Source organism: Salvia hispanica, chromosome 5, assembly GCF_023119035.1.
Source record: "Salvia hispanica cultivar TCC Black 2014 chromosome 5, UniMelb_Shisp_WGS_1.0, whole genome shotgun sequence".
NCBI classification, from domain to species: domain Eukaryota; kingdom Viridiplantae; phylum Streptophyta; class Magnoliopsida; order Lamiales; family Lamiaceae; genus Salvia; species Salvia hispanica.
In genome coordinates this window covers 21,259,978-21,273,285 of record NC_062969.1, presented here as the reverse complement: position 1 = coordinate 21,273,285, position 13,308 = coordinate 21,259,978, and the positions used below count along the sequence as shown (strand labels likewise).

General features: G+C 38.0%; 2 protein-coding genes across 2 annotated transcripts; one reads left to right on the top strand and one right to left on the bottom strand.

Moving 5' to 3' along the window:
* Positions 1-2,346: 2,346 nt before the first annotated feature.
* Positions 2,347-5,549, bottom strand: LOC125189021. Its single transcript, XM_048086184.1, has 4 exons — positions 4,901-5,549; positions 4,394-4,618; positions 3,909-4,292; positions 2,347-3,087 (listed from the first exon to the last, which is right to left on the bottom strand). Exons 1-4 carry the CDS (start codon positions 5,507-5,509, stop codon positions 2,614-2,616), a joined length of 1,692 nt encoding a protein of 563 aa, XP_047942141.1. The 5' UTR covers positions 5,510-5,549; the 3' UTR covers positions 2,347-2,613.
* A 3,532-nt stretch (positions 5,550-9,081) lies between these two features.
* On the top strand, positions 9,082-11,254 carry LOC125186041 (uncharacterized lipoprotein syc1174_c-like). Its single transcript, XM_048082348.1, has 7 exons — positions 9,082-9,204; positions 9,283-9,417; positions 9,977-10,093; positions 10,178-10,306; positions 10,397-10,582; positions 10,652-10,731; positions 10,831-11,254. Exons 1-7 carry the CDS (start codon positions 9,082-9,084, stop codon positions 11,006-11,008), a joined length of 948 nt encoding a protein of 315 aa, XP_047938305.1. The 3' UTR covers positions 11,009-11,254.
* Positions 11,255-13,308: the final 2,054 nt, after the last annotated feature.

The window sequence follows — 13,308 nt, the reverse complement described above, 5'->3', positions numbered from 1 at the left end:
TACACAGGCCCGGATTATGAATCCGGTGACCTCTGCAGTCTCCTTAGTGTCCAGTAAATCAGGAGAAGAAGCAACGATAGAGCAACAAAGGATGAAGGCAAGACGATTATCAAGATGGGTATTGGAGTTTTTGGTCCTTGTTTACTTCGGATTCTTTGAGGTTCTTGCTGAGGGCATGCCAGTAACTGGAGCTGAGGTATTCCACTGCAAAGCCTAGAGTTTTTGCGAACATTCACTGTGCTAACATTTTCAAACACACCCGTGGAAGGGACTCACCCTCAAGGCTGTTGACAGATTTTAAGGAGATGAAAGAGAAGAGTTTTGTCAAGAAACTTGGGATTATCCCTCAAAGATTTTTGTTTGAGAGGTCTAAGTAGTTGAGGATACTCAAATGAGCTTAATTTGGAATCCTCCCCTCAAAAAGAATTTCCTTGAAAGCAGATAATGTTCAATTCCAAACAGCTGCCTATGCTGTCTGAAATCTGACCAGAAAATCTGTTGTAAGAGAGATCAGTTCTAACAAGATAGCTCATGTTTCCTACATTTTCAGGCAGGGGACCAGTGAGGGAGTTGTGATACAATAAACGACAGAATGCTTGGCATGCCACTGATTTCTTGAGGAATGATCCCTGTCAGATTGTTCCTTGCAATATCAATAAAGACCAGTTGATTACGATTTGCTAAGTATGATGGTATACCTCATTCTAACATGTTGTCAATAAAAAACAGTCACAGCAGGCTGGTGATATTTCCTATGGATTACGAGATCTTTCCTGTCAGCCGGTTAGACCCAACGAGCTATCCTACGCTCGGAAGCATCCCAAACGAGTCGGGAATGGTACCGTTGAGAACATATAGTGTAGTCTAGCTCACAAGATTTGATATTTCTCTTGGTATACTTCCATGGATAATATTGGAATTTAGATAGAGTGTGTTCAACTTATTGGAAAAATTGGCTATAGAGAGAGGCACGATTCCTCCAAATTGGTCTTCACCTAAATGCAATAGTTCAAAGTTGCTACAGTTTGTTAGAGAAGAGACAAAGTCCAGATCTTTTCTTGGCCTAATCCAAGATTGTTGGAGCCTATAAAAATGTTAATAGATTAAGCTGCCCTAAGTTCAGAGGTACTGTCCCGGAGAAGTTATTGCTGCTCAGCTCAACGCTCTCAAATTTTGAAGCATTAGGGAACGATAAGGAAGAGGGCCGGTGAAGAAATTGTTAGCTAACCACAACTTACTGAGATTGGAGAGAACAAGGCCAATATCATTCCTCGAGTTTCCAGTCAAGTTGTTGAAGGGGAGGGCTAAAAAGTCGAGCGCAGTGACGTAATTTACAGGAAAACCACAAAGTTGTACCTTTTAGATTGTTGCTGCCAAGATGCAACCTGAGAAGATTAGGAAGTGATCCTAGTTCCGTTGGAATGGTCCCTATCAAGTAGTTATGGTCCAAAGCCAGGTTTCATAGTTTGGAACAGTTGGACAGGCTTCTGTGATTCGCCCTCCGAGAAGATTGTTGCTCACATTCAAGATTTCCCAGCCCTGAGGATCACTCCTTGGAATTAGTTTACTGAGAGATCAAGAATGGTAATGAAGGAAAGGTTTCCCAGTTGGGGCGCTATGATCCCAGCTTAGCTGAGTCGTGTGAGATTCAAATCCATGAACCTTTGGAGCTTTGGGCCACATGCAACCCCGGTCCAGTTGCAAAAAGGGGAAGAGTCATCCCAGGAGGCTAAGGACATGAGGGGATCTGCGGTTATGAGGGACTTGAACGTGATCAGTGCTTGTTTATCGGCCTTGTTTGCTGGGGTATCTGCAGCTGATGAACAGTCTGGAGATTTGATTATGAGTGGAAGGATTAAGGAAAATCTCATTGTGAGAACATCCATTTTTTCAAACTGAGAAACTACAAAGGAAAAGTTTCTACTACATGCAGTGTGCGTGTGTGTTTTGTCTTGTTTGTAGGCGTGATTCTTGATGGCTAAAGTTATTAAAATTTTGCTAGGGAAATACTAGTAATATTTGGAACTAAAACAAGTTTTCTTCTTTCACTAGGCTTTATCACGCATCTTTAAGGGGGGAAATGTACCACAATAGATCAAATAATAAAAATTTTGTAGACTCAACATTAATTGAAGTAACATTGAAATGACTTCACTGATTAAGCATTACAACCAAATCCTTCTGCAAATTTCAAATATGACTATAATTCTTTTGATGCAACAATTGACTTGGGAATTAGGATTGCATGAGATCATCTTCAATTTAGAGAAGAAAATTCCTGCAAGCAAAATACGAGCTGGTCTTCCTAATATAACAATGGTAGTTCTATCAAACCAGCACTAAACAAGCATCCAAAACAAGAAATTTTTTTTAGAAAACAACTTTCTCTTCCAATTTAACATGATATTTTACAGTGCAGGAAATATTCAACTAACACTTAGGCATCATGATTCCTCTACAGATGATTACTTCTCAAGTGATACAGTTTCCAGTCAAAAAATGCACAGGTCAGCCACATTTTCCTCGTTTAAGAGGAAGAAAACCCCACACTGTTGCCTCTCAAGAGTTTGTCTTGGCAGCAAAACATGTTTCAGAGCTCACGCAGTTGAGGCACTAGTTTGCCTGGTGGTCCAAGAAAAGTCTCAATTTGTGTAGGAGGAGCTCTTGAGTTCCATAAAGCGGTTTACTGCTAATGATCCATTCCTTCTCAAGGAGCCCTGCTTTCCCACTGCCCAGCATCTCATTCTGAAAAGCAGATGCAATGCAGTAAATTGAAGTTTTCAGGATATCAGCCATTGAATAAGCTTTCGCATACAGAGGGCTCCCTCTTATTTTCCCCATTGCACCTGCTGTTGACTCCCTTCTGCCAGTGTTGACAGTGGCCCATTTGATTCCAGCAGGACCCATCAAATGCGCGGACTGTACATTGGTTTTCTTTCCCATGAGAGCTTCCACAGCTAACAAACTAGATAGCAGTGTCGAGATTACAGCAGCATTACTCCCTGAGAGTTGAGCAACACCAAATTTGTCCTCCTTGCGCGACCTTGAAGTTAATGAAGCAACAACCCGAGCACACCATGCACACAGCTGCATGATTGGCAGTATAAGTTAGTAAGTGAGTGCAATTGCAATAATCATGCCTTTCTTATAACAAGTTGAAACAAATGCTCTCTTCACAGTTCACTCTAAAGGACAACAATGAGGTCTATAAATAAAACAATATAATGGATTTTCTTATCAGGAAAACAAATCATCAAGCATCACTGCATCAACAGATAAGAAAGTACTTGCTGAATAGTCCTTTCTGGAAACACTTTTGTGATGCCAAAAATTGGGAAGGTACTACGGCAAGAAATTTAAGATATAAAATTAAAAATATAATGTTTCAAATAATTTCTGCTTCAGATTCTTATTTCTCAGTCTATCTATCAGCAACAGTACCTTAAGTCCTTAACCCATTCACACAACTACTAAAACTTTGGCTATGTGTGGAAGAAACTAATCACACTTCCCAAGCATCAAGAAAGATAGCAAATTCAAGAGAATGGCCTCATTCCTTTACAAAAAAACTTCCAGATACAAAATTAAGACTTCCTTAAACCTCCATGGAGTGAGTGACCATACAAAATATATATAACTTGCAACAGTATAAGTGATTAAAAAGAATTTCTAGAAGAGAGAACCAAAAGATATATGCAATGTAAATATGGAAAAGATGAAAAAAGTGTTTTGAATAAAACACAAGGATAAAAATCAAGCAAAGAAAAACAGTAGAACCAAAATCGATGAGTTGATGAAATGAGGAAGAATAAGCCAGAGAAAAGTGAGATGATGACATGTCTTCACACAGTTAGCGGCCATAACCAATTAAATAATCACTTTGATGTGATGTGATCCTGATGTCATACCTGAGCATCAAAAAATGAGACATTGAGTTTTAGAACAGCAAGCCGTTCCGTTGGTGAAGTTAACTGGTCAGATAGTTGCATCGACTTATCAGCTGAAGAACACTCTAGACCTTCAGCTAGTTTCAGGGTGAAGTGTTCCAGAGGCCGTAGGCAAGCAGCTATAACTCTTCTATAAGTCTCACCGGTCTCCTCAAAGAAGGCAGCTCGGCGCCATGAATCAACACTATTTTCACACACCATGCAGAGATCAAGATAAGCAAGATATTGCAAAAGTGAATTAGGGGTGCTTTCTTCAATTGTGGCCAGGAGCGGCTCACTTGGATTTGTTTCTGCTGCTGCTGATCCTTTTGGGGGCGCAAATACAAATCTCTTGGTATGCAGAACCTACATAATGATCAAAATGGAGTACATAAAATTCTTGAAAACTCAGAACGTGTTAAACTGTGAACAAAGTTTTAGGAGAAACAATAGGTTAAATGAGAAACCTGATGCACATGGTGGCTTAGTTCCCAGCAAAGAACTACTACAAAACTCCCAAGATAAAACACAATCTGCTCAACAACAAACTTTCCAACTGAACCTTGACTCTTGTACTCATTAGGCAGGAAAAAAGATAGTATCCCAGATAGTGCAAAGCCAACAGCAGAAAACCTTAAAGCCTGTCTAATAGACAAGGGAAGCCCCATTTTGTAGCTGAAGAACGGAGGGCGCTGTTCGTTCAATTAGCTTTAATCAGTACAGAAAAATAAGAAACAAAAAATTGCAGTTTATCAAGACTTTGTTAAGTCCAACCTAAATATTTCACTAAAAATTGCGATGTTTCATAAATTAGTACAGGACTACAGGCTCATTATCATACCATTCTCTCAATCTACTTTACCCAATAATCTCAATAACTGAAGTAAATTCTAGTCAATCAGTAGTATATAGTTCCACATAAACACAACAATCTAAAATTTGAATTAGTTCAGAAGGCTTGAAGAACTAATTACCTGAATTATCGGAAACCTGAAAACCCACCGTTGCTTATACACATAATGCAAGCCATAAATCAATCCGATCACGAAACCCCTAAACCCCAAAACACCAACCCTAATCGAACCCGAATCAGCATCATAATAAGCATCACAGCCCCAGCACACAGAAATCGCCGAAACCGCGCCGGCCACAGCACAGAGGCACACAAACAGAACGAAGCTCAACGACACTCTGACCCTCGTCCTCAGCAAGCTCTGCTCCCCTCCGGAAACAAATATTAGGTGAATAAACGAAAGCGAGATTTCGAGAGGGGAGGCGAACTGCAGAGGATGCGGAGAAGAAACGAAGAAGAGGGAGACGGAGAATACGAAGAGAGACAAGTGGAAGCAAAGGAAGTAGAGTAGGGATAGAAAAATGGGGGAAAATGGGTACTTAGTAAAGGGGGAAAGAAGAAGGGTTTTGGAGAGGAAGAGTATGAGGGTTGATTGGAGCGATTGCCAAATTAAGAAGCTGAGGAAGCGGTGCCTGATGATGGCGGAGAGAGCTCCACTGCCTCCACTGCCACCGCCGCCGCCGTCCTTGTCTTTGAAGAGAGTGCGGTGGATGGCGGCGGAGATTGACATTTCAGCTATTGTGACAGGGGGCGGGAGGATTTGGGGTTTGGATTTGGTATTGCTATTATTTATACGGCTCACTCCATCGTATTCCTTTTTGGGAACGTTGAGTTATTTCCCTTTCTAGAAAATAAAATATTTAATCATTCTTATTTTACTTTATCATCTATTTTACCTTCTCCAAAAAAATAGTAATTGAAGAGATAAAAGAGAAATAATTAAATACAAGGGAAGAAGTAAATGATGAGTTAGAGTATTTATATCTTATTCATGAAATACTAATCTCCAGTGGAAAGAGTATTTCAGAAGATATTATACATTTTTCTTATTTTAAAAAGATATTTTTACTTTTCCATTATTCTCTCTCTATAGTCTTCTTCTTCTCTACATTCATCTTTCTATTGCTTTACCATTTTTCCACTTTAACTATTATTATCATTTTTATAAACACAAGTGCAAAAAAGTTAACGAGACTCTTAATGCTCTAAAATTCCATTCTTCAATGACAAAGGTATTTGATGAGTATTATACTTTTTTCATTTTGAGAATGTATTTTACATTTACAAAAGATAAAAATCTAGTTATTTTTTTTGTGTTTTTTAATTTACCTTTTTCCTTGGAGTCCATAACTTTTTAAAAATGTATAATTAACTTTTTGAAAAGGGAAATGGGAAATATACATTTTCAATCTATCTTTTCCCCTAGGATATGTTCTAACTAATTCAACACAATTTTTTAATCTCCATGTCCAAAGAAGTGACCCAACTTAATTGGGACGGACGAAGTACTAGTTTTTATAATTATTTACTACTTCCTCCATCCACTCAAGATGTTGACACGGATTTTAGAAGTTGTTAGGTAAAGTAAGTAGAGAGAAAAAAATACTAGTTGAATAAAAGAGAAAGGAGAGATTTATTTCCAAATATAGACCTGATACAGGTTCCATACTAAAATCAATTGTGATAGGAGAAGTGACCCATTAGAATTATATAGTGGTTTTTCAGGTCTATGTGAGCACCAATGTGGGATAGTTATAATTTTATATCTGATTTCAATTGTCAACACTCTCCCTGAAGCCCTTCAAGGTGAACTTGGAGGGGTTGGACTTTTTTTTCTGATCGATTGGACAACTAGCCCAATTTTTTCCTGATCGATTTGACCACTGGCCCAAATTTTTAGCCCAGATATACTGTTGGGTCAGTTATTTTTTCGGTTTCAGCCCAGATACACTACTGGATCAGTTGAATTTGGCCCACAGTTGGCAACCCGCTCTGGTACCATGACAGAAATCCTTGTGTTTTATCCTAAAACTAATTGGTAATAGGAGAAGTGGCCCATTAGAATTATATAGTGGTTTCAGGTCTATGTGAACACCGATGTGAAATAGTTATAATTTTATATCTAGTTTCAATTGTCGACATAGACAGTGAATATCTTGAGTAAGACAAACTAAAAAGAAAATGTGAACATTTAAGTGGGACGAAAGAAGTATTATTTATTTTGCACTTTCTTTCAGCGAAGAACCATATGAAAATCATGAGATTGGAGTTGGACAACCTACTCGTCACCCCATGAGATGGAGAGCAAAGGATGGGGATGAACGAAATTACAACGTAAAGCGAAAGTGTATCTTCAGTCATTGATAGACCTGCCCAAGGTTTACTGAACCCGCGGTTAAAACCGAAACCGTAACCGTCGGTTACGGTTTCGAACTGAAACCGTGAGAATCTACCCGAATCGAAACCGTCATTTTTGAACCGTGGTTTGGTTCAGGTTCAAAAATTTTCGAACCGAAACCGTGAAAAACCGTCAGAAAACCGTGAAACTAAGCCGGAATCGCAAAAAACCGGCGGTTCAGAATCGTGAAAAACCGTAAAAAAACTGCCGAAAAACCGCCGGTTCCGAACCGAAACCGGCGGTTTTGGAACTGGAACCGTAACCGCGAAACACCCTCGCGGTTCGGTTCCGGTTCAACAATTTCTAAAACCGGAACCGGCGGTTCCGAACCGTGGGCACCTCTAGTCATTGATACGTGTCAAATATTCAAAAGTGTATCTTCAGTCATTCATACGTATCAAATATTCAAAAGTGTATCTTCAGTCGTTGATAAGCGAAAGGGAAATTACAATCTAAAGTAAAAGTGTATCTTTCGATTATTGATAAACGAAAGCGAAATTACGATGTGAAAGTGTATCATTTCAACCCCTTTGCTGAGCTTTGAGCGTGGCAAAATAGTGCAAGTGAACGAATGAATACTTCTTCATTACTTCACTAGGTTTCTATTTTGGATTGATCATCATCATATAACACACCAAACTGTAAATGATTGATTAATAAAATAATCAGTATATTATTATTAATTGAACGTACGAAATACAAATAGATTTTGCTTTTATTTGTTAGTAGTAGTTTTTTTTTATTATTTGGTACTCCCTCCGTTTCTTCATAGTTGAGGTGGTACTTTTCAGCACAGAGTTTTAGAAATGAATGTTGGATGTGTTAAATAAATATATAAAAAAATAAGAGAGAGGAAAAAGGTAGGGACAATAAAGTATAAAGTGAATAAAGTAGAGAGAATAAAGAGAAAAAAGTTATCATATATGGAAATGACTCGACTATGAAGAAACTTTCCGAAATAAAAAAATGATTCAACTATGAAGAAACGGAAGGAGTATGTGACTATAGTTCAAACTTGTTTGATCGCAAACCTGTTTAATTAAATAGATTCTGAAATATAATACCGTTTAGAACGGTTAATCCTTTCAACGTAATCTTGATTCTTCTTTACAAAAGAAAGAAAAAAAATAGATAACTGTATTTATGATATCTATACATGCAAGATAGCAAATCATATCCACCACGACAAGACAATGAGCTAAATAAATCACATTTATGTCACAATACAATTTGACATGACATTGATAGGATCACAAAAATATCATTCAATCAACTGCTCTAACTGCTTTTACTAACAAAATTAAAATTGAATAAATAATTAGTACTTATAACTTCTACATACGTTTGACTTTAAAACATGATCCTAATTGGCCTACAAGTACTGAATGTTTGGCATGTATCATTTGGATTATGGGCAAAATCTATTTAGTAAAATATTTGGAATTTGCAATTTGCACCACATAAACTGGATAACCATTTGTAGCTCAACTAGATTAGTAACAAAACTCCAAGGAGTATAATGTGGCACCATAAGAAGTAATAATAATTCAAATGGCATTATTTAGATTGTAAATAGGTAAATTTTGTCCAACATGGAAGCATTTTGTCCAAAAAAATAAAAATAAAGAGTAAATGCTAAAATTGATCCTGAACATATGAACATTTTACGTTTTTGGTCATAAACATTATCTTTTGGATTTTGTGGTTCTGAACATATGAAAACTTAATCATTTTGGTCCCCCGTCAACATTTCCGTTAAAAACTAACGGTCAACGGGTTTAATCCCGATTTTGACAAAATAAAACTTTTTATTTTGAAGGGGCAAAAGTCTCTTTTTTATTTTATTATCATCAACCATAGTATATTTCTGGTGTGTTTCATAGACAGTTGTATGTTGAAATTGAATGACGAGCCTTGGTCTTGGCCGTTCATTTCCTGCCGGCGTTGGCCGGAGATTAGGGCGGCTTCCGCAGAATTCAGCCACCCCCATGAGAATCTCATGTTCGACCTTTCTTCTCCCTAATAAGGTAAGCTGGAAAGATGTATATCTGGAAAACAAAAAATTGAAAAAAATGCCAACTTTTTGTTGTGGATTATTGAAACAGTTTAAAAGGACGTACACTAGTGTGATGATAGTGCCAACTGGAGTAGGAGCGGCCATTGGCGGCTACGCCGGAGATGCTTTGCCAGTAGCTCGAGCTCTGGCCTCTGTTGTCGACTGCCTCATCTCTCATCCCAATGTATGTTCCTGTGAAAAACGTAGAGGTTAATCTATACTTTGTTCCAAAATCAGCACATAACAATATAGAAAAGTTATCAAGCGAAAGCAATAGATATCCCGCAAAATCAGCACATAACAATAGGGTAATCTATTGCTTTGGGATTCTCCATCATTTGAGCTAAATTTGCTGGACTCATATCTCATTGAAAGAGTAGGATTGAAGAATAAAAATTCTCAGTTATGTAAAGTAAACACCTCATGAGGCTTGGAAAGTCGTTAGTTTTGGCCTTATAATGTGATCTTCATCTTTGGTTGGTTAGTTCATTGTTATCTAGCTTGTACACGTTAAACTTGTTGGGTATAAAGCAATTCCGAAAGGGAGCAACCTTTTTTGGATAAGCATAGGTCAATGCTTAGGTTCGTATTGACCCTCTTGTGTAAGATTTACTTGAAGAATCAATCGCAGATGAATATGGCGAACATCAAGAAACTGATTAGATCAGTCCCATTTGATTGTAAGTAAATGTGGTGGATTGTGCATTGAAGGCATTTCATGGTAAAAGGGTGTAATTCTTCAGGTTCTTAATGCAGCAATGCTTTACTGGCCAATGCCAAATGTGATATATGTTGAGGGCTATGCACTGGATCGATTTGCTCAAGGCCTTTGGGCACTGGAACCAGTTCATCAGAATAAGGCGAGCATGTCCTGAGGTTGTGCATTGGCTATTCATAAGTTTATTTGTTAGAATTTGAAATGGAACATGGGCAATACCAATTAGGTGGGGCTAGTTCTTGATTATGGGATAGAGGAAGATCTTCGCCTTGGTCATTTGCAGGTGGTGGATGCAACAAGGGCTTCTCTTGGTCTGCCTGTTGTAGAATATACTGTCACAGATGCTGCACTACAGGTCTGCAGCTAATAACTAGATTGGTGTGGTGTAACTTTAAATCCTTAATAAAGTTTAGAGTGAAGATCTGAGTTTCGATGTAAGCTGTAGGTGGAAAAGTGGGTTGACCTGAAAACTGGAAAGTCTACTGGTAGGATAAACCGTCCTGATTCCCTATTGAGGGCTGTGGAGACGTTGGTGGAAAGGAGTGGCGTGAATGCCATAGCAGTTGTAGCTCGCTTCCCAGATGATGATGATGACGATGACGATGATCTAGACAAGTATCGGCAAGGAAAGGTACATTTTAATACCTTTATGCACGAATTACTGCTTTGCATACTAACAAAGGGGTTTGGATTTGAGCAGGGAGTTGATGTTTTGGCAGGCGTAGAAGCGGTGATAAGTCAGCGAGCCCACATTTATGCCCCAAATCAGCTGCGGAAGAGGTGCGCACATTCATTCGTGTAATTAAGTACTCTACAAAGAGAATGAGGTTTTGATGAAAATTGTTGTGGTGTGAATGCACGTTCCTACCGTGTGTGCAGCGCCCCGCAGTACTCGTTATCAGGGGATTCGAGGAATGGTATAGTAGGTGGTGACGTGGACAGTGTGATTCTGCCGATTGATGCTTGTGGAGGAGACGCAGCTCTCGCGTTTGGTGATAATGGTGTTGTTTGTTTCAGCCGCTTATACTTGTGGTTGAATAGAATGAGACTGTGCTGAATGATACACCTGAGAAACTTGGGATTTCAGCAGTGAAGGAGTGATTGCAGCTCATAAAGCAGGAATCGACCTCAATTCTCTCCGGAAACATGGAATCACTTTCATACCATTCACGTCTTCTTCATATGGAGTATTTTTTATAACAATAGTTATTAGGGAGGACAACCGATTTGAACGTTACATTACTACTACGACTAATATTCAGACCTCATTCGTTAATTTTTTTGTGTCCCAATTAAATTGAGTCGTTTCCATTTTTGACAAAATACAAACTATCTAATCACTTTTACTTTATTAGTTAGTTATGATTTGTTGTATTTTTAGGATATTTAATTTCTTTTTCGTAAAGCTACTAACAAAATAAATAGGAGATATTGTTATTCTTTTTAATCAATCAATGAAGTAACAATTGTATGCCTTTATCTTCTTTATTTTTCTGCGTACAAATTCTAAATTGATCGATGAGCCTCGGTTTCCTCGCGACTTTCTTCTATCTCTCGACGTGGTAAGCGATATAAACCCTTATCGATTAGTGTTTTCATCGTGATCTCATCCTCCAAATTACCGTCATCATGCTCTACAACTACGCCAACTATCACCATCTCCAATTCTTCCACCATGACATGCCATATGATCAACCAGATTGGCAGCCACACCAGTGCAGCATCAACACGGTGAACAACTCCCGGATTGGCATACCAGCGTAGCATCGGAGCCCACGCGATAATGCCACCGCACCTCCCAGCATACTCCAACCACCACCTGATGGAGACGCACCCAACCCAATCCATATCACTACCTCGCTCTATACCAGCCCCGTTGTACGATCATTTAAAGCCCATCATAAGACAAGGGCTCGCCTCAATCTTACCAAAATTATAACTTTAACTATATTTATGTAACTAACTAATTTATCAAGTTAAGCCATTATTATCTAATTATACAAATCTAGATATTTATTTTTGATCAAACAACAACGAAAAAGACATGATTTATCTACGTATACTTTGACACGAAGTCAACATTTCTTATTTTTTTTTAGTAAGTAAGAGTCTTTTTATATCTCATATTTAACGTCGTTTTGATAATAGTGATTTGTGCCTAAATTATTTCCACTGTATCCTTGCCTATGCTATCCGGGTAAAATAAACTAGTAATTAAAGAAGATGGTTTGTCACAGCTCACCTAATTGAGGAATATATTCTTAATGAATTAGAAACTAGGGAGACATTAACCTGATTTAATTATATTATCTAACATTATAATCCCAAAGTACGATAGTCGCAACTGTTCTTTACTTAAAGCAATGTATATTATATATCATAAAAAAAGAGGCAATGTTTAGTGGCAGCAAGCGTGATTGCGATTATAATATTAATAATTAACATTTTTCTATACTCACTAAGAATGCAGAGAATACTAAACAAGTCAATGTTTACTGGCATCAAACGTTTGAATGAAGTCAAAAAATATTTCGTGTAGAATTAACTGCTAAACCATGTCTTATGTCTCGTACTAATGTGGGTTATATGGGTATGTTTGTAGTTTTTTTAGTGTTTCGTGTTGTATTGTTTTGGGTTGTTTATCGATATTCATATTGATTTATATATATATTATATATATATATATATATTGCTATTTTAATTATCTGAAAACAAAAATATTAAAAAAAGGCGAGCTATAGAGTATTCTATTGCAGGTGAATGATTAGGACTATAAAAATGTCAACATCCACTATAAATTAGTATAGTCGGCCCCATTATGAATAACTGGATGCCTTTAAATTAGAATTGCACCACATTTAGCCCGCAGGGGCTTAGCGCAGTTGGTTCCGGGGGAGCAGATATTGCTACAAGGAGCTGGGTTCGAATCCCACTACTGGCGTGTGGGAGCTTCCATCTCTCAGGCACAAGTGTGAGGCCTTGGGAGATGGGCTCCTGTCAGGATAGTGGGTTGAAGGCCTCCTCTCTAACGGGCCGCTGTGTACCCTGATTTAAACCCCCTCACAAACTGTCGGGCCGGGGTGTGGGGGCGGCCAGGATGACCGCATCACCTTTTTTGCTACAAGAATTGCACCACATTCAGTTTGTCATGGTCTAGTGATGGGAAATGATCTAGCTTTAGATCTAGTTCAAACACGTGTTCTTGAGACAGGAAATGGTCTATTCCTTAAGACCTAGAACTACTATTTGAGAATTGATAAAAATTGGTTTATAATTCATGGATATTTTGTTTATTTCAGTATTAATTTTTTATAATAATATTAACAAAAAAATTGAATATGACAAGTTCCAGATAGA

What these genes read in the sequence shown, in the direction of transcription:
- LOC125189021 (XM_048086184.1), bottom strand. Translation starts at nt 5,509, where the DNA reads ATGTCAATCTCCGCCGCCATCCACCGCACTCTCTTCAAAGACAAGGAC. An exon ending in TAAGCCACCATGTGCATCAG is followed by an intron (nt 4,293 to 4,393) that starts GTTTCTCATTTA and finishes ATCATTATGTAG; the next exon opens with GTTCTGCATACCAAGAGATT. An exon ending in TCTCATTTTTTGATGCTCAG is followed by an intron (nt 3,088 to 3,908) that starts GTATGACATCAG and finishes CCAATCATGCAG; the next exon opens with CTGTGTGCATGGTGTGCTCG.
- LOC125186041 (XM_048082348.1), top strand. Translation starts at nt 9,082, where the DNA reads ATGACGAGCCTTGGTCTTGGCCGTTCATTTCCTGCCGGCGTTGGCCGG. An exon ending in CCTTTCTTCTCCCTAATAAG is followed by an intron (nt 9,205 to 9,282) that starts GTAAGCTGGAAA and finishes TTATTGAAACAG; the next exon opens with TTTAAAAGGACGTACACTAG. An exon ending in ACAAGTATCGGCAAGGAAAG is followed by an intron (nt 10,583 to 10,651) that starts GTACATTTTAAT and finishes GGATTTGAGCAG; the next exon opens with GGAGTTGATGTTTTGGCAGG.